The sequence below is a fragment of the Haliotis asinina genome, chromosome 8 (genome assembly GCF_037392515.1).
Source record: "Haliotis asinina isolate JCU_RB_2024 chromosome 8, JCU_Hal_asi_v2, whole genome shotgun sequence".
In the NCBI taxonomy this organism is placed as follows: domain Eukaryota; kingdom Metazoa; phylum Mollusca; class Gastropoda; order Lepetellida; family Haliotidae; genus Haliotis; species Haliotis asinina.
Genome location: NC_090287.1, coordinates 6,780,095 through 6,804,919, shown reverse-complemented (window position 1 = coordinate 6,804,919; position 24,825 = coordinate 6,780,095). Strand labels below are relative to the sequence as shown.

At 38.2% G+C, this 24,825-nt stretch overlaps 1 protein-coding gene across 2 annotated transcripts in view; it reads right to left on the bottom strand.

Annotated features, from left to right (window-relative positions):
- The window catches only part of LOC137295028 (WD repeat-containing protein 64-like), a 53,916-nt gene that overhangs the window by 3,806 nt on the left and 25,285 nt on the right, over positions 1-24,825 (bottom strand). Inside the window, exons 13-31 of one of the 2 annotated variants that reach the window (XM_067826286.1) lie at positions 24,079-24,167; positions 22,637-22,696; positions 22,004-22,127; positions 20,148-20,311; positions 19,457-19,621; positions 18,582-18,724; positions 18,227-18,358; positions 16,903-17,014; positions 15,672-15,786; positions 14,413-14,591; positions 13,993-14,098; positions 12,465-12,526; positions 9,896-10,008; positions 8,497-8,614; positions 7,285-7,379; positions 6,674-6,770; positions 5,852-5,932; positions 4,990-5,097; positions 3,351-3,398 (exon numbers count right to left, since the gene is read on the bottom strand). In XM_067826286.1, the coding sequence (XP_067682387.1) occupies positions 3,351-3,398; positions 4,990-5,097; positions 5,852-5,932; positions 6,674-6,770; positions 7,285-7,379; positions 8,497-8,614; positions 9,896-10,008; positions 12,465-12,526; positions 13,993-14,098; positions 14,413-14,591; positions 15,672-15,786; positions 16,903-17,014; positions 18,227-18,358; positions 18,582-18,724; positions 19,457-19,621; positions 20,148-20,311; positions 22,004-22,127; positions 22,637-22,696; positions 24,079-24,167 (2,111 nt within the window). Of the gene's footprint in view, positions 1-3,350; positions 3,399-4,989; positions 5,109-5,851; positions 5,933-6,673; positions 6,771-7,284; positions 7,380-8,496; positions 8,615-9,895; positions 10,009-12,464; positions 12,527-13,992; positions 14,099-14,412; positions 14,592-15,671; positions 15,787-16,902; positions 17,015-18,226; positions 18,359-18,581; positions 18,725-19,456; positions 19,622-20,147; positions 20,312-22,003; positions 22,128-22,636; positions 22,697-24,078; positions 24,168-24,825 lie in introns of those variants that run through there. The other variant, XM_067826287.1, reaches the window with a different exon arrangement.

Genomic DNA, 24,825 nt, shown 5'->3' with positions numbered 1-24,825 from the left:
AACAAAAAATGAAAGGATGTCTTCGTTTACAATGTTTTTGGTCAGGCCTGGGAGCCTGCTTCTGTTTACAAGTCAAGGGAGACAACCATGACCAGTCTTTCTAATTCATTGATTCTTAATTTGTTTTTTTACTTGTTTACTGCTTGCAAAATGTTTGATGGCACACTTTAATAAGATCCTGGACAAGACAATACAGTGACTGATATCATCAAAATCTCATTCTCCTGTCTGTGTGTCTATCAGAAAGAAGTTTTGGGGATGATGGAGAGCATGCATAGATGGCAGACATGACGATTTTGACCATGTTTGATCCGCCCTGTTTGAATCATGAAGGGGCAGAACTGATTATGGGATGGATATGTAATACATTTTAGTATCAGGCGGTGTGGTCAAATTCAACAAGACCAAGCTGTTGTTGCATACGGCTCCACGGTTTGTATTTCTTAGAATGGAGATAAAACACCCTTGATTACTTGGGATGGATTCTGTTCAAGTTTGTAATGACTGTGTTACATATTATGTCACACACAACATCAACAAATACAAACAACATGCAACAACACTCTTACATGACCAGCTGATAACCGAATTACAAAATTGTACAATATTCATAAGCACATGAAAAACAAAAAGCACATATGAGTCCAACACTACTAATTTGATGAAATATTGATTTACTTTGAAATACATTTGGAAGTATTTGTCAAAATATGTAACACAGTCCACCAAACTCTACAGTACCTCCAACGTTGGAAAGGGATACCTCACACAAAAGAAGCCTTGTAACAAAAAGGTATACACGGACTAAAATTAGTGTTGGGGTAAATAGTCTTTACAGACCATTTATAATTCATGGCTAGGGGTGTGATGATGATTTTTTTGGAGTTGCACATACAATGTGAATGACCCCCCTTAAAGTATTGTACAAAGTAAGTGACAACCCCCTACTTTCCCCCCAAACCTCCCTTGTCATGTACAAAACTAATGACCCCAATCCAGAACATGTGTGCAAAATTGATGGCCCCCCTACCTTCCCAGAGCAATATTGGTGGAACAACTCCCCACCCCACCTCAAAATCATCACCACCACCCGTTGGCAATAAATTATGAACAGTGAATTCATGAATCCTCTGACAGTATTTGTTTGGTGGTAAGTAGTGCCCTTCATCAATATTGTATTATTATCAACATTACCATACTGCATTTCACTGGCCAAAGTCACAACACAAAGCAATAGATGAGGAGTAATTCAGTCACCAAGAATTCAAACAAGCAATTGTGCATGTACTTCAAAGTTACGGCATGTTCTCATGTGCATGGCATTATGGAAATCAGGTCCCCATTCCACAAAGCGATTATACCACAATGAGTGTTGTAAGCTAGTCAACGTTCCAGTATAGGAGTTACGACTGCTTTGTGGAATGGGGTCTGTTCTGTTCACACAACAGGCTAGTGACCTCTTCCCATGACCAATACGTTCTGTGTTAATGAGTGTGTGCAGTTAGCTCACCTGACCATCCTCTGCTATGCAGGGTAATATATCTCCATGCACTTATCAAAAGTACTGCATTCACTAAATTTATCATGCATACTGATTTCGTTTCAGCCACAGTCATCCAAACACATTACGCAGTTCTTTCAAATTTTCAGAAGTGATAATATTGCTGAAAATTTGTTTGTTGTGCCCTGTCACAAATGAACTTGAAACACCTGCTAGTAAAATTAGTAGTATGCCCAGTTTAAATACCCGCTCAATGTAAAATATTTTTCAGTGAAAAGTTCCTACATGCCAGTGAACTGATTTATTGATAATTCCAGGTTTTCCAATATAAAGCCAGACAAATTTTATTTCTTGTTTTACTGATCCGCCTGCCATATTTTTTCAAGAAAAAGGGAAAAAAAATTAATTTCCCACACTCAAAATGTAATCCTATTGTTTTTATTGGCTAAAAATACTTTTTAGGTTGTTTTTTTACCCATATTCACTTCATAAATTGCCAAAAGTAAAATACTGTGAGTATTTATATTACTCCAATTAAAAATTTCATTTTTATTCCCTCATGCTTTAGTTTTTCAGAGGACAAAAATCAGTAAAACAAGAAATAGAATTGGTCTGGCCTAATGATGACTCCTACGTAAAATGAAAGACCTTTACTTTGGTTGGGGGATAAAACCAATAAGCTATATATAGGATAAGACACTTGCAAAAATTGTTCATAATATCAGGCAACATCATCACATTCAACTCCAAAACTCTTTCAAATATGAATATTCCCCTCCCGTCCCCTCCCTATGTGTACATGTACCTAAGACCCATGGTGCCGTACTCTCCTTCCTATAGTTTTTCATGAAGCCATGAAGCCATTAAGCCATTTCAGAAAAGTGTTAAACACTAATTGCGGCCCGGGGAATGAAGATATATAAGAGCCTGTATGGCAGAGGATCATCTGCTGTATACTTCAGTGCAGTAGTCATACCTGTTATTATAGGTCTCTGTAGAAACAGCACATGGGACTCTGTCAGTACATTCTTAGTGACCAAGTCAGATTTACACTGGACTGAACATTGATTCTGTTATATCTAGGCATGTCAGCAAGTTTGGGGCAGATCTATAGTATCAAGGTCTTATATATTTACTAGGATGGTAAAGTTCAAAAGTATTGGTTTGATGCTGACAAAATACTAGTAGCCCTTCTCAATTAGAGATTCAGTATCGATAGTCCATGTTGTCATGAAACAGTATCGATATTTGATACTGTCACAAATGCAGTATCAATATTCCAGGTTGTCACAAATATAGCATCAGTATTGTCATAAACACAGTATCTATATTCCATGTTGTCATGAATACAGTATCTATATTCCATGTTGTCATGAATACAGTATCTAATAATATTTCATGTTGTCATAAATGCAGTATCTTTATTCCATGTTGTCATATAAATAATATCAGTATTCCATGTTGTTGTAAAACAGCATTGATTTTCCATGTTGCCATACAAACAGTAAATCTGGGTACTGTTGTACAAAGTGGTCTTAGATTAAAATTGATCTTTACTCCCATACCTTAACATACACGTCATAAAAACAGTAACATTATTATACTGTTGGTATACAAACATAATCCAGCATTAATATTGTTATATCATGCTGTCATAATGTGCAATATCTATAGTCCAAGAATTAGTATGAACATTGTTGATATTGCCAGGAAACTGGAGCATTTAAACATTTTACATATTAAATAGTTAACAATTAGTAATAAGTAATTGCCAAGTCTTATCCAGAAACGAAGAAGCATGTCACTATAGACAATTAAACAATGTATGAGTGATACAAAATTTACTCACCACACGTCCAACAGATTTGTCCGTCACACGGCCCAAAGACTTGGCTCCCTGCAGGGCAAGATACACAACTTTCATACGTGGGACTTATTTGAATGGTTGGCGTCGGTACTGGTGGCAAAACAAAATGGCAGCATGCAGGGCAGGTTGATATGTCAGCAGCACCGCAGGTTATGTTAGTACCAGCTCGACAACCACCACACAGCACAGTGAGTACCAATGTAAGTGTTGATATTAGCATGTGTCAAAGTGACATTCAATGTAAGGATCAGTGTGAGTGAAAATGTTAGCATCAATGTGTTGGAGCAAATATCAATGTGAGCATCAATGTATCCATGTGAGAATAAATGTGAGCAAAAAATGTATACATTGATAACATAAAGTGAATGTCAGTTGTCACCACGTCAGTTTGCCACAATGGTGATATTAGTGTCAGTGTTTGTAGAACCAGTGATTCCAGTATTAATGTATAAGTTGTTCAGATGTTTGGATAGTTGACATGGTTGTGGTTTCAGTATCATTATCCGAACAATTCAAATATAGCAACACAAGTGGTAACAGTTGCAAGACAGTCAAAAAGTTGCAAGGCATTGAAATTATGGACATGAATTAACAATAGTGTGAAAAGTGTTATCAACACAGTGATATGGAAAATATCAACATTAGCAAGAGATTAAATAAAGTTTTGAGAAAGCAGCATACACACATTATATTTGTGTTAGTAATGATAAAACAGTTGTGATGGGGATATTACAGATTTTACAGTTACATATTCATCAAAGGTGTTTTGATGGTTAAAGGCAAAAGGAATAGGTAATTAAGTGTCATTTTCAGACACAAGTGAAGACGATCAGTTGTTGGGTAAACGTGATAACAGAAGCACAAGAATGGAGAATGTGCAGTCATGCAAGTAGTAGTAGATGTTGTCATGCAGGAGTGGAAGCAGTCAGGAACAGCGTCATCGACACAGTAGGTTGCAGGAAGGTGAAGGTTATTTGTCACATGTTTCAGGGCATCAGATATTGGTGACACGAATATGAAATACAATACAAAACATTGTGTTAGCATATCATTGTTTAAGTTGAGCAATCACATTTATGGCCTTTTTTGTTGCATTGAGTTCAATTAGGATTGAAAAGCGCACTCTGAGTCTTGCACCTCATCACCAGTACACAAAGTCAGCAATCTAACCCACTCAGTGGAAGCTGTGGTGGCTGAGAGGGATAGATGGGTGGCTGAGAGGGATAGATGGCTTACTTTGAGTGCGGGTGATCAGGTGCATGCCTCTGACAGTTCGAATCCCAGATAGGACTCACATTAGAGGCCTTTTCAAGACATTTTATCTCATTTAAGGGATCTTTTGAGCATATTCTGAATCAAGTCTGTTTTGCAGCATATTCTTTTCACATCAGATTCAAAGTCCATGAATTTTTATGTCATATTCAAACTCTAGGCCTTTTCACGTCAGATTCACTTTCTAGGCCTCCTGAAGCCTGTATGAACCTTGCATGTGCAAATGTATATTTTTTTCACACTCATCACTAATTGCAATTGCACCAATTGGTCTTTTCAGTCTTGTGGTCTTGAATTAAAAACACACTAAACTCATCATCATCATCCTCACTGAGCTATTTCTCCCCACCTTCATTGTTAAACCGGCTCCATGCATTGACGGTTGACCATGTTTCTCGTCCTTGGACATGACTGAGTCGCTGATCATTGGGGTCCGAGGTCGTTCTGGCGTTCTCACCTTTCACACAACTTCAATGTATTATATGTCATTCAGAAAACATAGTCTGTCAGCCAACTTTTGGGACACCGCTTTTACCAAATATCTTCCAAATGACACCAAATGACAACATCCCATTAACATATATCTTAATGATCCCCTTCATGTAATAAGAAAAATAGTTTTAACTTGGGGGGAAAAAGTTACTTAACTAAATATCAGTAAAATTTCTGTTTGTTTTGGTGTCAAGAGACAAGGTGTAGTTGCAGTAAATGTAACAGCTTCTTTACATAAATAAATCGTATGCAAATAGCCAAGCAATAACGAAAAATGGCATTTTCAATATGGCCACTGTAATCAGCCATGTTTACAATTAGACTGCAGGAGACACCATTAATTAATTTAAGTTAATGATGTATGGAAAGCCAAAATGCAGAGAAAAACATAAGAAATTCGACTATTTCTTCACCCCAAGCCCCCTTCCTTTTATTTTTCATTGAAAGTAATGCTTCATAATGTTTTTAACTTGAATCAATGAAAATGGAAGTAAAGCAACGAAATCAGTAGACAAGCTAATAAAAAAGACAGGTCTAATGTCCTAAGAAGCACAGGGTAAAAATTTAAGGATTTCTATCAATTTAAGACAAAATTCTCTCATGACGTTTTGTTCAAAAAAAGTTTCTAAAACCTGCATCACTTTGAACTGTCATGTATGCAGATGCAGTTATATAACCAGTACAACGTTAAAAGCACAAATGAACCCAGCAAAACTCACTCTATACACTGGTAGAGCCCTGAATACAGCTCCTTGCATCTTTTCTCCTGTTGTGGAGCTCTCAAGATGATGATTGTAGGCCTGTGAACACATTCATAAATAAAGCACTCAGCAATTATCTGGAAATCAACCATCTCAAATATCAGACACAACATGCTCAAGGGTAAACCCGTTTGATTTTAGTGGTTCTTTAAATTAGGCACAGAAACCTGATAATATTGATACTAAACTGTGTAAATATTGACATCACTGCCAGAGAACAATCAGCCTCATTCATCAGTTGAAACAGATTCCATTGGGCATAAAATCAAAATAGTCGTGAGAGCTGTACGGATGGATTTTTGACAATCAATTATGTATTTAGAGGTTTGTGAAAAAGGTAAGCATGTTCTGCTCTGCTAGTAGCATCAGTCATGTTTACAATTTGCATAAAATCTAACTGTTTCTTGCATAACAATATACACATGTATTCCTGCAATATAACTGCATTGATAAAATCGGAGAATTGGTCCTTGAAATTTTAAAATTTCTTCTGAAGTTTCTAATCAAGGGCTTCCTAAATTATCCCTTTTGAACAGAGCTGTGACAAGGACCTTTTGGTTTACTGTTCCAGAGTATAATTAATAACTTCTTGTTTTATTCAAACAACTGGGTGAGAATATTAAAGTAAAGGAAGGGTCATTTATTACATGGGTGGTAGATGAGGTTGGTGGAAGGACTGCATCCGTTTTCCCGTACTCCATCCATACATTTTATGGTTTTTTGTTTCTTTATGCTGTTTGTTCTGATTTTTTAAACAGATGCTCCAACTAACATGTTTACCCTTGGTTTTATAAGAGCTTTGAAGAATTTCTTGTCCTCTGGTTGTGGTGGCTTTGACTTTGGCCTCAAATATGCTGATCTTCGAAATGGCCGCCACCTTGAAAAACAAATAATTGAGATTATATGAAAAGGAGGTGGCTTGAATAATCTTGTTATTTGTAAATGCTTTACTGATGCATTCTAAACAGCTGGGTTGCACAGACATTTGTAACAGATTCAATTGAAAAAAACAAGCAAATTTTGTGCTTTTTGTTTCCAAAGATTTAAACTGGAGGTGATGTGAGGTGAATTTTCGTATCAGCTAAGCTCTTTCAGGGCTTTCAAACAACCATAAGGCCAAACTAAATATATTTCTTGTTTTTTGATCCACCAGTCATATTTTTTCAAGAGTAAAAAAAGAGATAGGAGCTGATTTTCCTCACTCAAAAAATGAAATCCTAATGTTTTTATTTGTAAAAAATGTACACTTTTATTTTGGATTGTTTTTTGCCACACATACACTTCATGAATTGCCAATGTAAAATACTTTTAACACTTAGAAGCAATATTACTTTGACTGGTGAGTAAAATATAACTTAGATCAATATTTTTTACAAACATGACAAGCTCACTTTTGTTGATTAAAGATGAGTGGGTACTCAAACTTTTGAACAGTTCGGATTTTCTGGGTCGCACTTTTCCTCCGTGTTACTGGAGCTAGGGGGCGCTGTGGGAGAAAATGACTAACATTTTTACCTGAATCATAACACATGTCAGATCCTTAAATTGAACCTTGTGTTAAATATATTCATAATACCATTGCATGAGTACTTTCATCAGCACTATGTTCCTTCACCACTTATAAATACCTGGAGATGATAGGTGATTGGTTGGCTTGTTCTGTAATACCACAGTCAGCAATATTCAGGCTATATCGTGGCGGTCTGTACATAATGAAGTCTGGACCAGACAATCCAGTGATCAACCACATGAGCAGTGATCTATGCAAATGGGATACGATGACATACATCAACAAAGTCAGCAAGCTTAACCACCCAATTGCTACCTTTTACAACAAGCATGGGTTACTGAAACAGAGGTGACCAGTGGTAGCTTTTCTGATTCAAGCAGATCTTGGAACAGTGATGACTTAATATTTCACCACACATTACAATGCTTATGCTGGTACAAGTTCAGCCGGTGCCATGTGGCTGTCTAGTATTGGCACACTGTTTTAATGTCACACAGTCGCTGGGTTTGCACAACATCGATGAGCTTATTTGCCTTCCACCTGTCATAAACGGTACATTTCATTACCTTCCATATAGACAGACATCACTGATGTAACACTTACACACTGACACAGATATCACACTGGTGACAGATCAACAAGAATAAAGTATTTCTAAATGTCATGGCAGAATTCTGACTAAATGCTCTCTTAAATACATTTAAATTTTAAGAAACATCATATACATATATTTAGAGACCGTTAATAATTGAGGGTGGAGGAAGGGGTGTCATATGATGATGATTTTTATGGAAAAGCATCTACAATGTGAACGACCTCCCCTCCCTCTATTCCTATAACTTTTAAGCATAAAGTTTTAATACTTTTAAGTACAAAATTGCTGAACACCCTTGGTTCATATGTACAAAATTGACACCCCAACCTTCCCAGAACAATATGGGTGAAACACACCCAAACCCCATGCCCCATCCCCAAATATCAAACACCCCAGTAATAAATTATGAACAGTTCGTTTCTTGAAAACTAATGAACAGACTTGTCCTACAGAGAACATGAACTGGTAAGGTATAAAACATAGGTAAAGACTGCTCACCTCTGTAATGTCGTAAGGTAGTGTCGGCGACCCTGCAGTCTCCTCTGTGGCAGGGAAGTTGAATGGCCGATGTTGGCTGAAGAACCCAACAAACTTGCCCTTGTTTCCCCACCACACCCTATAGGGGAGGGCAATAAGGTAGTATATGAGATTCATGGTACTTGACGAAGATATAACAATCCTTTGTGTTTAAAGAAACTATAGAATCTGGACAGCCTGGAAAATCTTGATTTCTTTCTTATTTCAGTATGCCTGACATAAAATAAACAAATTTCTAAAATTACCATCATCAGTTCCAAATTATCTCCTTAGCCCCTCTTCTCATACCCATCTTCCAAACAAAATGTGCCCATCTTAAAGCACCAACTTCCCCAAACCCACCTTCCTGACCCAACTTTCCCATCATCCTAATCCCACCTTCCTGTCTTCCTAATCCCACCTTTCCATCCCCATCTACCTAATCCCACCTTCCCATCTTCCTAATCGCACCCTCCCATCCCTATCTTCCTAATCCCACCTTCCCATCCCCATCTTCCTAATTTCACCTTCCCATCCCCATCTTCCTAAATCTCACCTTCCCATCCTCCTAATCCCACCTTTCCATTCCATCTTCCTCATCCCACTTTCCCACTCCCATCTTCCTGTCACCACCTTCCCATCCCCATCTTCCTAATCCCACCCTTCCATTCCAATCTTCATCATCCCACCTTCCTAATGCCACCTCCCAATAACCATCTTCGTCATCCCACCTTCCAATAACCATCTTCCTCATCCCACCTTCCTAATGCCACCTTCCAATAACCATCTTATGAATCCTACCTTCCCACTCCATTCTTTCTAATTCCAACCTTTCCACAGCCTTCTTCTTAATCCCACATTCCCATTCCCATCTCCTTGACCCCATCTTCCCATTCCCATCTTCCTATTTCCACCATTCCATTTTTTCCAGTCAGCATTCCTATTTCCATCTTCCTAATCCCACATTCCCATTGCCATCTCCTTGACCCCATCTTCCCATTCCCATCTTCCTATTCCCACCTTCCCAGTTTCTCCAGTCAGCATTCCTATTTCCATCTTCCTATTCCCACCTTCCCATTCCAATCTTAATGACCCCATCTTCCCATTCCCATTTTCCAAACCCCCTCTTTCTAATCCCACCTTCCAATCTTCCTGACCCCACCTCCCCATTCCCCCTTCCCATTCTCATCTTCCAAACCCCACCTTCCCATCTTCCTAACCCCACCTTCCCTTTCCCAATGTCCTACCCACACCTCCCTAATCCCAGTGCCACCTTCAGATGTAGAAGGGTAAAGGACAGGAAAGGGGGTTGAAACTGGAATCTCTGTGACTGGAATCTCTGTCACAGACAATCAGTAATCTTTATGAAACCATTTCTCACCTGACTGACCCATCAGTTGACCCAGACAGAATACACTTCAGGGAGTCCACATACACTAGGGAGACAATCTTTGTCAGGTGAGCTCTCCAGCTCACAATCTGCTTCAGTTTGTCCTGAAAACATAAATAAACCAAATATGAAGGAATAATGAATGAATGCATAATAGAACTTCAGTCTTTTCTTATGGTACATATTGTATATACATTTGTCTCATCCATGATCACCAACCCCAGCAATACAAGTCATGCAAAGAAGGAAATAATTAGCATGCAGACATCGGGTTAGATAAATGGATAAAATAACAGACACACATAACAGCTCTCACTGAGCTGTAGGTATTGTTGTTTGTCGCTAAGATGCAAAATTTTGCATTTCCTTGTCCATTATTAAGATTTACAGAGCTGTGCTCTCATGCACAAACATGCACAACGTGAGTTTTAAAAAAAAACTCATCATACTTTTTGTTAGCTTATAGATGGCTCTGGATGTGATCATGAATAATGTGGAAATCAAATGATCACCCCATTCATAGGATTTCAAGGATCACGATATTAGTGACCATGATTTTATATATTTCAGTGAAATATCAAACTTTGGTGATTTCATCATGTTTATTTGAACTACTGCATGCCATTTCATTTTTCTGTATATTAGCAATAAGAAAGTATTTCCTTAGTTTGGCCCACCCTCATGTGTTTGAGTGTAATTTGATGTAAGGTATATACAAATTCATGGACAAAAAGACCAAATCTCTATGACTATTTTGTGTACAGCAAATGTGCCATTAGTATACACACCAGAACGTGGATGAATGAATTGAACAGTGGAAATGCAGTACAAAATCACAGAAGAAATTCTGTCATACAAATCACATTCTACTCAAAAGATTCATTTTATTTGTCCAAATTGATTGCTTTTTATGAAAATTAGGTGCTATTGAAAATACCTTTGAAATTATTTTTAATTAATTGATTTCAGAAAGGTCAGTTCTTTTGGCAATGATTTTTTAAAAATTAAATTAATTACTTTCTAAAAGTTTGAGTAATTAAAGCTTTTTTCAGAGCTCTAAAGCTGACATGACAATTTCAAAGTGAGAAAATGAGACAGTGCTACTGTAAATATTCATTAATTTTATTCATTAATACCATATCATAGGCGTTATTTATGCAAATGCATGTTCTTTTATCACTAAACACAATTAATTTGGACTTTTAATTTCGCTGAAATTCTGCAATGTTGAAGAAAAATCTAAACACTCAGAACATTCGTAAATTTCCCTCTGTCTTTTCATGTGTGCCAATCCTTACTTGTAATATGTTAGCAGAAAACAACTTCAGTTTTTATCAACATTAAAACACAAATATAATCTATTCATTCAAATCACATTTGCAAGATGACAGATTGAAGGAATTTTTCTTCACAAATTGAAGGGGTGGTTGGGTAGCCTAGTGGCTGAAGTGTTCAGTTGTCATGCCGAAGACCCAGGTTTGATTCCCACATGAGTACAATGTTTGAAGCCCATTTCTGGTGTCTTCTATTGTGATATTTCAGGAATATTGCTAAAAGTGTCGTAAAACTAAACTCACTCACTCAAATTGAAGACAAAATACTGGTAATATATTCATCCTGAATCCTTAGGTTACAGACTGTGAACTGACTACTTTGATATAAAAGAGAGTTTTGCCTTTGCCTTGTTGGACAGATCAGCCAAAAATGTTATATAAAACAGGCACCATTGGTTTAAACTGCCACAGATTTCTGATGAAGTCTCAAAATCATTATATGGCTGTAATATTGCCGAAGTGATGCAACATTTTTGCTGACCGATAAAGGTCCTTGATTTGGTGACTGACAAGGCTATTGGCATAATATGTGAACATTTCCCTTCTAAATGATCAAGTGCCTTGCTGTGGATACCAAAGTGAGAACTGTCACCATGTGTGAACTGATAGCATGCTTCTGATGAACTTCCTGGTTTTGGTCACAAATGTCTGTACTGTCACCATCAGTGAACTCATCTCATGCTTCTAGAGAGGGTTCTTGTTTTGGTGACTTCTATCACTGTCACCACTGGTAGACTCATCCAACGTTTTTTTGACAATTTGGCTATCAACTGGCATGATGGGAGAACCTACCCAAGAATTAAATAAAGTTCCTGGGCAATAGGTAAGTAAATAGTTGCATCCGATAGGGGATGGACAAAACTGAGGGATACAACATTTCCCAATCAATAGCAAAATGTTACTAAGAGGCTTTACAATTTTTATCAATATGTTAAAAAAAATTGACTGATTCTTTTTTCTGTTGATCTGTCATGGCTGAAATGAACATGTGGCCTTGACCTTTTCATTGGACAGAATTGCAACTTTCATTATCATTTGGAATATGTGACATTAGGTTTGAATCTTGGATTTGCTCTGATTATATTTCAGGGTGTGTCAGGACTGAGGATGGTGTATATCTAAAATCTGTGCATCTGCAACTTGTATGTCTGCAGGCTTTACTCCCTCATCAAGATGATATGTCATCACATCACTGGAAGTTGAAAGTGGCAAGTAATTTTACTTACTGGTTCCTCAGACTCGACATCTTCCAGGAATCCCTTTACGTCCCACATCGTAATGTATCCCTCTGCAACCACCAATCAACATTCTTACCTGCCCTTCTTCACATTTATTCTTCACATTTTATATCTGAATACTCTCTATACCTGAACATAAACTAAGGGGTGAAAGAAATGTAACAAAGTCAAACTGATATTATAAAACGACAAATCATCATTGTGAAAAAAGAAAGTGAATTTCAATAACAAGTGGCAGAGTTGTACATGATTGTTGTCACTTTTCTTTTTGACAATGGTGGTTTATTTGATGTTTCATTTGCCTGTTGGTTTTTATGATGAGTGAGTAAACACAGCTAAGAAGACTTGAGTACTCCTGCAGATCAGTTATGATCATTATAAAGATCAACATCACTATGAAACAGATCAACATCTCCTCTGTGTGGCTACCACACTCACCGAAGCTCCTCCCCTACCCATCCCAACCTTCCTCCAAACCCTAACCCATCCATTCACCCAACTCACCCATGAAAACACTTATTCACAACTCCCCTCCACTGCACAAACCCACGTTAATACTCTTTCACCCCTCCCATCAACCCATGTAAACAATCGCCCATCCACCCAATGCTCACTCATGTACCTACTCATTCATCCCAAATACACTAACTCTCCACCCACTTACCTATCCCACCCAACAAACTCACCAATGTACCCTCTCACCCAAGCTCCCACTCACCCAAGCTCCCACTCATCCATGTACCCAATCATCCAAGCTCCCACTCACCAATATACCCACTCATCCATGTACTCACTCAACAAAGCTCCCACTCAAACAAGTACTCACTCACCCATTGACCCATTCATCCAAGCTCCCACTCACACAAGCTCCCACACACCCATGTGCCCATTCATCCAAGCTCCCACATCAATGTACCCACACACCCATGTGCCCATTCATCCAAGCTCCCACATCAATGTACCCACTCACTCATGTACCCATTCATCCAAGCTCCAACTCATCCATGTACCTATTCATCCAAGCTCCCACTCACCAATGTACCCGCTCACCCAAGCACCAACTCATCAATGTACTCACTCACCAAAGCTCCCACTCACCAAAGTACCCATTCATCCAAGCTCAAACTCACCAAAGCTCAAACTCACCAAAGTACCCATTCATCCAAGCTCAAACTCACCCAAGCTCCCACTCACCAATGTACCCACTCACCCAAGTACCCACTCACCCATATACCCACTCATCCAAGCTCCGACTCACCAATGTACCCACTCATCCAAGTACCCACTCACCCATGTACCCATTCATCCAAACTCCCTCTCACCAATGTATCCACTCACCCAAGCTCCCACTCACCCATGTACCCACTCATCCAAGCTCCCACTCACCCATGTACCCACTCATCCAAGCTCCCACTCACCCATGTACCCATTCATTCAAGCTCCCACTCACCAATGTACCCACTCACCCAGGCTCCCACTCATCCAAGCTTCAACTCATCCATGCCACACATCTTACTCTGATCTCCAGTGACAAGGCAGTCTACATCCTCATCACAACAGATGGCAGTGACAGGAGTTCCCTGGCGTCGTGTCATTGGCGTGATCTCTCGCATAATCTCCCCCTGAATACACAAGCAGTTGCTGCATTGGACACTGCTCAACAATCACAGTACATCAAGGTTACACTTGAACAAAAATGTTATTTTGTGAATTTTAAATGGAAACAAACAATATAATTTCATACACTATGTCAATTTTCTTGAACTCTGCACATATCACCTGGTAACAACCTGGCATAATTGTATATGCAAATGAAACGGTCAAGTACAGTTACACAAGTTAGGCTACTATTTATGTCTCAGTGTTTAGCTGTTTTCTGTGGTGATCAGGTGAATATATTCTTGTTTGTAATAATTATTGCCTGAGCAAAACTTACCTCCATATTCCAAAACCTGATGTGGGAGTCTTGATGCACAGTGACGATGATAGGGTCGAAAGTCTCAACTATTAGGGTGGCATCTGGGTCAATCAAGGATTTCTTCTTCTCCTCATCTGCATGCCGAACTTTCTTCTTCTTCTTCTCCTTCAACTTCTCCTCATTCTTCTCATTAGGAACTACAATGAGTGAATGTTGTTTTATGTTGTAGTCGGCAATATTCCAGGTCACATTGGATGTTTTACACTATTCACAAATGTACATTATTCATTGCCATAAAAGGCGACTATGCTTGTCGTAAGAGGCGACTAACAGGAGAGGGTGGTCAGACTCGCTGACTTGGTTGACACATGTCATCTGTTACCAGTTGCGCAGATTGATGCTTATGCTGTTGATCACTGGACTGTCTGGTCCAGACTCGATTATTTACAAACCGCTGCCATATAGCTGGAATATTGCTGAGTGGGGTGTAAAACTAAACTCACTCACTCACCATTCACAAATATACTAGTCAATATCTGAAAGGGATATTCTGAGTGTTCTGCTGAGAGATAAGTCTTATTAATAACAGGTTTTTGTACAAATAGGATGAGGATGCATGTATGCAAAATTGTATTTTAAAATAGATAAAAATAAAACAATTGTATGCATTGTTGTGCCCCAGAGGATAGCCTTGTTAATGAAATATCAAATTATCACCCAAAAGATCTAGGTTTGATTACCCACATGGTTACAATGAAGCCTCTATCTTGTGTTAAGCTGTGATATTGCTTAAATGATGGTAAAATTGGCATAAAACCACCTTCACTCATTGATGTCTCCTAACTTAGATGTCACAGTATCCCTATCATTTGAGAAGTATTGTTTAGACCGTTTTGTTTATTGCTGTTACGAAGAAAGTTCATTGGTATTACTTTGGCACAGTTTTGGATTCAAGAATTTGCGTAACAGGTACTCGTACTTTAAATGTTTGGCTGTGTCCCATGCCAAAGAGATAGGCTTTCACATACAGTGCTGCAGCTTAGTATCTTATTATTTCATATCACAATGACCATTCTGAGACATATAATGAGTATCAGTACTGTAAAATATCAAACTAGCAAAGATTATTCTGAATCTACCACTTCAGAGTACAAAATACTCCACATTCACCAACCTACATTCAGGCTGTTTGATAGGCTTGAGTATTGTGCTTGTATACCAAAATCTATTTAAATCTTGAACTTCTGTCTACTAAAAACCCACACTTTTTGACTCACATTCAGGTTGTTCATCCTGTTTCTCTTGTCCTTCTTCCTCCATTTCTTTATTGTCCTTCTGTCTATCTGACGTGGACCCATGCCCCAGATCACTCCCAAGCTTCTCTTCAACAGTCTGTTTTTCAAAATTGTACATAACAGGTTAATGTTCAATGAGGGATACTCAGCAAATAACACATAAGAATACAGTACTGAGCTAATGAGTGGGTACCTGAAATAATGAAGGAATCAATGGCTCCCAGACCAAGCATGACTGACTATAATAACATGAATTTATTGCTATGAGCTACAAAATATTTAACAAGGATTACAAGCAAACTTAGAAAACCTAATTTCAAAATTGTAACACATGTTATATTTGGGATTACACCTTCTCAATAAAGTACAGATTCTTCTACTATTGTTGGGTTAAGTCCCCTCTGGGATTTAAACCCACACCCTCAGAGCCAGGCACCTAACTGCCATTTCCAAATGGCATTGTGTATTCATAACTACAAAACAGGTCAAAATAGAACTGGTAATTTTGTTACAATAATTTTACATGCCCAGTTCCTGACAAATCACCTGGCAAATACACAAACATTCTTCAGGAGGGATTTTGATAATTTATTTGTGTTTTATGATGCTGCAGTTAGTGGTATTTTACCAGTATAATGGTGGTCAGTAAATATGTGGCTGAGCAACCAACAGTAGGTTGTAATCAGTTGGCTTCAAATGGCATTTCTGCTTTATCTATGCTTGTTTGGATAGTATTATCTCATCAGATTCTTCACATATATTTCGTAATCAATCACAATATGCTGTCATGTAACACTATCCCCCAATTATTTGGAGCAGCCTTACTGCAATACTTCAAACATGAAGCAACATATGGTTAGGTTGTGCAGTGTACCATAAGACAAGACCGATTTTATTACTTGTTTTACTGAACAGTATAAGACAAAAATTATAAATTAAATTTCCCGCTCAAAAAATATAATTTTAATCTTTTTTCAGCCAAACTTTCAGCCAATGTTTTCCAGAGTGGATTTTGCCTATATTAACTTCATGAAATGCCAAAAGTAACACTGCTTGTAGTATTTAGAAGGAATATTACTTTGGTGGCTTTATTTTTAGTTTTCTCAGGCCAAAAAACTGCATAACATGAAATAAAACTGGTCTGGTCTACAAGAAATCACAACACATGCTATGCTATCATTTGGAATGCATTGCAATGCATCTGAAAACTTACATTGATGTTTTTGGAGTCGGGGTAGATGGAGGCATGAGAAGGCTGTAGACTGCCGCCAGAGAAACTTGCATCCTCTTCAGCATCCTGACCATGATGCCTTACTGTCAGACCTCTGTGGAACACAACCTAACGTTATATTTAGTCAAATCAAAAACACTCAGCTTCATGAAGCATCAGGGTTTAAATGGTGTACATTTTTAGGTTTATTAAATATCTTACTCCACTTGTCTTCTCTATTTCAAGTTATCAATAAATACCAGGTAGTCAGATTGGCTTGTTCTTCCATAATAAAGATTTTGAAGTTTCAAACCTTTGTAAAAATACTGATTTAATTTTGTGAAACATAATACTTGTTTCTGTTTTTCAGGAGAGACCAGTCCAAATAATTGTGAACGTGTCATTTTTTGTGATAATTAAAAATAGATTTGGTACCTAGATTTGATTTGTCTGTTATATTTCAACACTGACATCAGCTGGACCAGAAGGTCAGCAGTTTTCCCTCTCTAACAGACCCTGACAGTGTTTGAGTGTATTCTACATAATAGGGCTGCAACACTTCACCCAGACCTTGATTCAATATTATTTTCAATATTGGAACTTCGATTTGATCATTTTCTATTTGATTCTACATACAAGCAAAAACACAAGATTTCATTTAACTCTGCAGGTCGGGTTTTTTTGTGTGAAAATGCTCATGAACTTGGAAATGTCTACATTTCTGATTGGATAATTAGCCCGGTGTCAACCAATCATGTTTCACTTTGTTTCATCACTCCAAAGTGCTTGGTTGGTTCATTCTGGTTGTGCAGAAGTAATTTATAAAGATCAGATCAAAATAGTGATAATGGTTATCAGAAATCAAAACTAAGGTGTCAGATTCTAATTTCACGGAATTGAAGCAAATAGTACAGCCATTCTACAAGATAACAAACCACAGTAATAACTTCAGCATAGTTACATATTTTGTCACTATTCTAACTCTTCTGTCACAGTCTTGGGGATTTCGGGGGATAATAGTCTGTGAAATAAGCAATTCATTCCGTCCGGCCTAATACAATAATTTATGATACATTATCACTTGCCACATTTTTCATGAGACTGAGCTAATATTCTGTTCCACATTATACATTATTACACTGTCCAGTGACAGGAATATTAATGATGATGTTTCATTTACGTGACTCTCTACATTGGTCTTCTTTCTACAGTTGTACAAGGTGGAAATCTTCTGCAGGCATGTATCTCCTACCCTTCTTTTCTCAATGACAAAGTTTAATAAAATTATGTCATGAAAATAATTGAAACTTGTAATATCATAACATACTTGATGTAATTTGGGTCCAGCTTGCGGACTTTGTGGACAAGGATCTTTATGTCATTCACCCGTCGTTCTCCACTCTGTTTTAATCGGTGACGACTGTGAGCACTCATCGATTCAGGAGGAGGTAATTCAAACCTACAGAAAAATAATGTGTTCATATTTTTTCATATATTAAATGGTCAGTCATTATTATCAATATACTGGTACATTTACAGAATGGTTTCATCATCATCATCATCATCATCATCATCATCATCATCATCATCATCATCATCATCACCATCATTGTTGTCAATGTTATCACCACCACCACTACGACCAGTGTACTAACCAATCATCTTCACACTGGTACACTCACATTTTTGCTACCACAGCCTTCTCCACATCCCAGAGGATGACATTCCCATTGCTCATCCCCGTGGCGATGAGTGTAGTGCCTGAGTTCGTCCCATCAGCCATCAATGCCATGCACGTTACCTCATTTGACATCAACACATAATCCTGCAACGAGTGAGTGAGGGAGTGGATGAAGTTTCCTGCTATTCTGAAATATGTCACATGACAGCTAGCACCCTTGTCCATGTAACCACACATGGAGAAGGTCTTCAAAAACTTGGCATCCAAAGCCATAACAGACAAACGGGTCACATAGATGACACCAGACTATTGGACTTAATGATCATTTGAAAGTAATTAAGTCTGTGAAGACATTACAACAAAGTTTATCATAAACAGACCTGCAATCATACATATCCTCTGTTTATATTACAGAGTTTAACGAATATAAAGCTAATCATTCCACGACTGAGTGTAAGTCTGACTTATTGTTGATGGTCATTTCAAGTTCATTTTAACCTGGCCAAAAACAAATATATTGGTTTGAATGAGTGGCTTATATGTATAAGACTTTAGAAGACTTGAAGCAGTTGGCTGATGTGACCTGCTATGGCAGTGAGCTCAGAGAATAAAGATATGAAATTGTTTTTAATGCTGCCTTTCAACACTTTGTTCCTTAGGAAATTGACGTAAAATGCTGAGGATGGTGTATATGTGTACAACCATTCACTTGCATGTTTAGGTATGGCAATGTCACACTGTATCATGAGATACAGTATGGGATTCAAACTCAAAAACAGTAGATCCTGGCAGACAAGGGACATAACTCTGAGTAGCATGTTCAGCACTATAGAGTACATGACACCTAAAAGAATATGACTGATAAATAATCCTTACCTTCTTGAAGACGTTGGTGATGCCAGACCCTTCCCCTATAGCAGGCAGTGGAGGGGACCGGAAGGGGTCGGTGGAGGAAGTCGAGCAAATGCTGACCTCTCGAGTCATATAGTAGATGTCGCTAAACTCTCGTGTCACAGACAGGTCGTTGTTGTCCCCAGCATCCTGGCGGAAGTAACAGACTGAGTGAAGGAGTGAGTGAAGGAATGAGTGAAGGAGTGGAAGGAGGGTGTTGCTGAATACGTATGTGATGTGGATGGTGAATGGTTGAGTTATGCAAGTTTACTTGTTTCTGAAATGATGAATTAGTGATTGAACGTTAGTAAATATCAGTGGGTAAATACCCTGTAGTACAGGTTAGGGAGAAGTGAGGGGATAACTAAATGAGGTGCTATATTTATGAAAAAAGGGGGGTAATTGAAAGAATGAATGAGGTACAGAGTTCCTCAGAGAATGAAGTGGAGAGAGACTTAAAATATTGTATGAGTTTCAGACAAAAGAGATATCAGGCCTGGATGACTTACGAGTCAAACCAGAATGGCATTTTGAGCATTAGCATTCATCTTCTTTCTACCCTGGGGTACATAATGCAAGCAACACCAAAGTGGCTACAAGCACCAATCAGCACCCACAAACAGCTAACAACATCTACAAACAGCTAACAGCACCCACACAGGTTTCAAGCACCCACCAGCAGCAGCCTTATCTTGTTGTTCCAGCCAGCAGCAATGATGATATAGTCATCCCTGTACTTCTTGTATATCAACCCTATGATGCTGAAGTCTTCATCGGTACCTCGTCCTGACTTTGACTTGATCTCCTGACCAGCGCCGAAGTCCCAGATTTTGATTGACCCTGTAGAGACCAAGAACCCTTCATGTATTGTGTCCAGTGGTGGACATGCATCTAAATGTTATTGAATATCAAAATCTGGTTTCATTAGGAAATCAGAACATGAACTAATAAATACACATTCTGTTGACTCTCATAAGAAGCAAGTCAATGTTTTAAACCAATATGGGGCAGTGGGGTAGCCTAGTGGTTAATGCGTTGGCTCGTCATGCTAATGGCCCAGGTCCGATTCCCGTTCATTGTTGAAAGCAGCATTAAAGCATATTCACTCACTCAATCCTCACTCAGTCTGAACCAATATTCTGTCTCCTTATCTAGTTTGGAACTGAACCAAAAATATTTGCTCATCCAGTTTGTGTCTTCATCAAGCTACCGTTGCAGTTTGAGTGTATATGCCTTCTACACCAATATCTCCTTACTCCATAGCCAGGAAGTGTATTACAACAACAATACATGTTGAACATCCGTAGGTTCAGTAGTTCATGGAATCACTTCAAAAGATGTTCACATTCACCACTACCTGTCACTGTTTGAAGGACAGAATGTTCTTTCTGAACAAATCATCAGTTTGGCAACAAAAACAACTCCAAGGGCCAAGGAATGTTCTGTTAACTAAAACAGGGACCCAATAACTTTATCTGAACCTCCAGTGACATCACTCTATTGTTCTCATGAGGCAGTAATTCTTGTCATATCCCAATGCCTGTCAGTGAGGGGACGTTACTTTAATATCGTCCCTCTGCCACGGGATATTACATCTGCCCCCTAACTTTGAATTATTACTTGTTTTGAAGATTGATATGAATTTGTCTTGACATCTCTGAATATGATTGTAAATATGACATTATTGACAATTTCCAACATGTATAATGCCAACACCCAGTTTCAAACCCACCTCCGCTCGTTTACTAGCTTGGAGGTTTTATCCACTTGGCTATGCTGTGAAGAATGAGATTTTGAGATTTGTTTCTCGGTATGAACCATGTGTTCCTCTGCATGTGCAAGGCATAGGTAGCACATGCGTTGTGCATGCAAGGCGCGGCATCAGCTGCCCGTCTCATCCCAGTTGATTTTCATCAGTGAGTACCAAATATTGAAATTATATCTGAAGTATATTTCAGTCAGTTTATAACTAGGATAAAGCATGACTCATGGGCATTACGAATAAGTAAGGATGTTTTCCCTCGAGAAATGCCCTACAGCCCTTGGGCATTTCCCTCAGGAAAACATCCTTACTTCTTCGTAATGCCCACAGGTCATGATTTATCCCGTCCCTATCCAGGCCTTTCTTTCTGCAATCCTGTCTCAACTTAACAAATTTGACTGTATGTAACCGCCTTTCATATCCTAGGTTTGGGAAACATATTCAACAACCCAAGAGGGTAACCCTGTCTGCATGCTGATATTGAAAGGTTGATATGTGTGAGATGTCTCTGTTGCCTCAGTTCACTTGTCCATATTGTCCCCTAATGTACAACACTTATTAATAAAATCCCATTTTCCCAAGCCTGACATGAATGTGCTCAGTTCCATACACCAAAGTAGTGGCCACAGAGTCCTATGAAAGGATTCATAACATGTAACTGATCAGATGCCAAAAAAACCTTCTCCACAGAACCAGTGACGCTAAAACCATTAAGATAAGAGTATCATCTGTCTTGTCATATGCCTACAATGTACTCAGTGGCAACATACCATCATATCCCCCAGTGACTAGCCTGTACCCAGACTGGTCCAGCGTTAGTGCTGTAATCTCCACCCCAGGGCCATGAGCCTCTGGAATAGAGTAGACTAGCTTGCCCGTCTCCATCTCCCACACCTACAACATACATCACACAATTAGTTGACCATAAAGCGATCATATTGTGACATCAGTTTTCACTGTTTGCAGGAGATGTGCTTCAATAGGGGAATCCCACAATGATGCATCCTGGATGTAGTACTGCTGGGATGCTAAAAATGTCATCCTTTTTCACAAAATCAAACGCTATTATGACATTTTAGAGGTATTAAGGGTATTAGTGTCTATTTATTTCATCCCTTCTTCCATGACATAAGATTCACAGAACCTTGCAAAATGTCTACCATTTCTTCTGATATATATTACACAAACGTAATATACTGGTTATTACATTCATATCAACTGATAAAAAAGACTGAAGAATAGTATTCAAACACAGTGAAATATCTGAAATATATGGAATGTATTCAAGAATGTCTTTTAAACCAATCAAGTAACACATACACAATTACATGCACCCATTCACTTGCAGACAAAAACTGAAAGAAAAATGTGTTCCTGCTCGTTATCTGTCCGCCATCACCAACCTTGATGAAAGACTCGGTGCACACTGACACTGCTTGATGCAACTCGGAGTTGTATAATATCTGCAACAGCCAAATAACAACAGAGCATGTTAAAAGGGTGGCAGTTTTTACTACCACCAGGAGACGATTGCTCCTTGTGCCTGTTTGCCAACATGTGAAACTTGTTTTAAAATAACACTTGCATAGCTACGAGAGAACTCGAAGGGTCAATTTCGACCAGAACTGATACTACGCATATAGTACTTGTAGAGGCAGTCAACATGTTAAACACAACCCATTCAATTTTTATTTCGAAAAAAATTCTGCATCAAGAGGCATGTAATACAGTTGTATATATATGTCTTAGCAACTGACTGGATTACTCAACACCTTAGCTGAAGTATTTTAGCATAAAATAAGGCATTTGTTACTCTTGGTTTGAAACCTAGTTCAAAGACTAAGTTTCAAGATGTTTTTTAAAAGGAAATACAATAATTTCCCTTTCAGAATATGCCACATATAGTGCTCACAGCTAGAGAGTAAAAGAGCAGCGCTTTCGAGTTGCTCGAATAATGACATCATGATATTTTTGCATGATGTCATAGCAATATATGTCATTATCACTGAAATGTCACTGTCTATATGCTAAATATGTGCTATCTGTGCATAAAGAAATGTGTATGTCTTTGGACTTCCTTTTGAAAAAAATGTGATTCTCCTATTGAGTAAGTGACTGTGCGAGTTTTGTTTTATGCCACTTTTAGCAATATTCTAATGATATCATGGCCTAATGACACCAAAACTTAATGTAACACATCGGACCTGGGTTGCAGCTTGATGGACAGACACTATAACCACTAGGCTACCACACTCAGATCACAGTGCAAACTATTTACCTGTCTATTCTTGTCATATCCCAATTACTTGTCTATTCTTACATAAAATTGAACATACTATACACAATAATAATGACACAAACATCATGTTGCTACTGAGATAAGTTTGTACAGTCATATGCACATAAGCAGTCACAATTTCATCCTAACATCATGTGAACAAATACCTAAGCGCCTTGAGCATGTGCTAGTTGTGTGGATATGTGCAACACATAAATATCCTAGAGCAATAACAATGCAAACTAATCACACAACGGGTAAATTAACAAGTATTTACAGAAGGAAAATGTTTCAAACTCTCTTTGAAGAAATCTTTTTACATTTGAAGGAAACAAGGAAAAATACAAGATGTTAGAACTTAGACTGTGTAATAATTAACCAATGCATGATCCAGGAACTGCTTCTTTGACCCCTTACCCCAAACACTTTTAAGTAGCAAAGACAAATTTCTTCATAAAACCTTACAAGATTAATGGGACCTTAGACTGTGTCACTGTTTTGGGGTGGGTGAATGGGTGGTTGTCAGTGCATGCCTTATATAGCTGTATAAGTCTACTGTCTACCCACCTGACTGAGTGGCCGGTCATGTGTGTGGGGCACCTGCATAGTGTCCTGCACTGACCGGGTCAGAGGCCAAGCATCAAGGACACTGGACCCTGAAAGATTGGTAAAAATTTGTCAAACATGAAATCCTGATTTCTGTTTACTGTAGATGATTAAGATGATTAATAAACAGACTCATTTCAATCTGAGATCATGATTTTTATTTCTGATCGATAGTTAAACCCGAAGTGGTGCTAATTTTAGTCTTTGTTAATCTTTGTAAAGACTAACTTCCAATGTTTAACAAAATAATTATATGAAGGTGTCAGAAAAACCATGTTACCGATGACAATGTAAATTTACAATAACTGTGATAACATGGGCAGTATGGCTATTAGGTTTGATCATCTGTTGAACTCACTGACTTGTCAATTAAGCCCAGGGCCATTTCACAAAGCTTTTATAAATCTAAATTATCATAACTTTTCTTGTAATATACAGGTACAAATGATACGAGAGTAGTTGCAAGATCTGTAACCCCTATGTTACAGTATAGTATGTAAGTCTAGGAGGTACGAATGCTACGAGATCTTAGGCTTACAAGAGATTTGTGAAATGGGTCCTGGACAACGTGATGTCATAATTTTATGTGAATAAGGTAAAGAACAATGGAATCTTTCATTTTCGTAAGGAGTGAACAAGTGACATAGATATTTTTCATACCACTTCTTAAGCAGGTCAGAGTACTCTTTAGGTACCGGATGTTGGTTT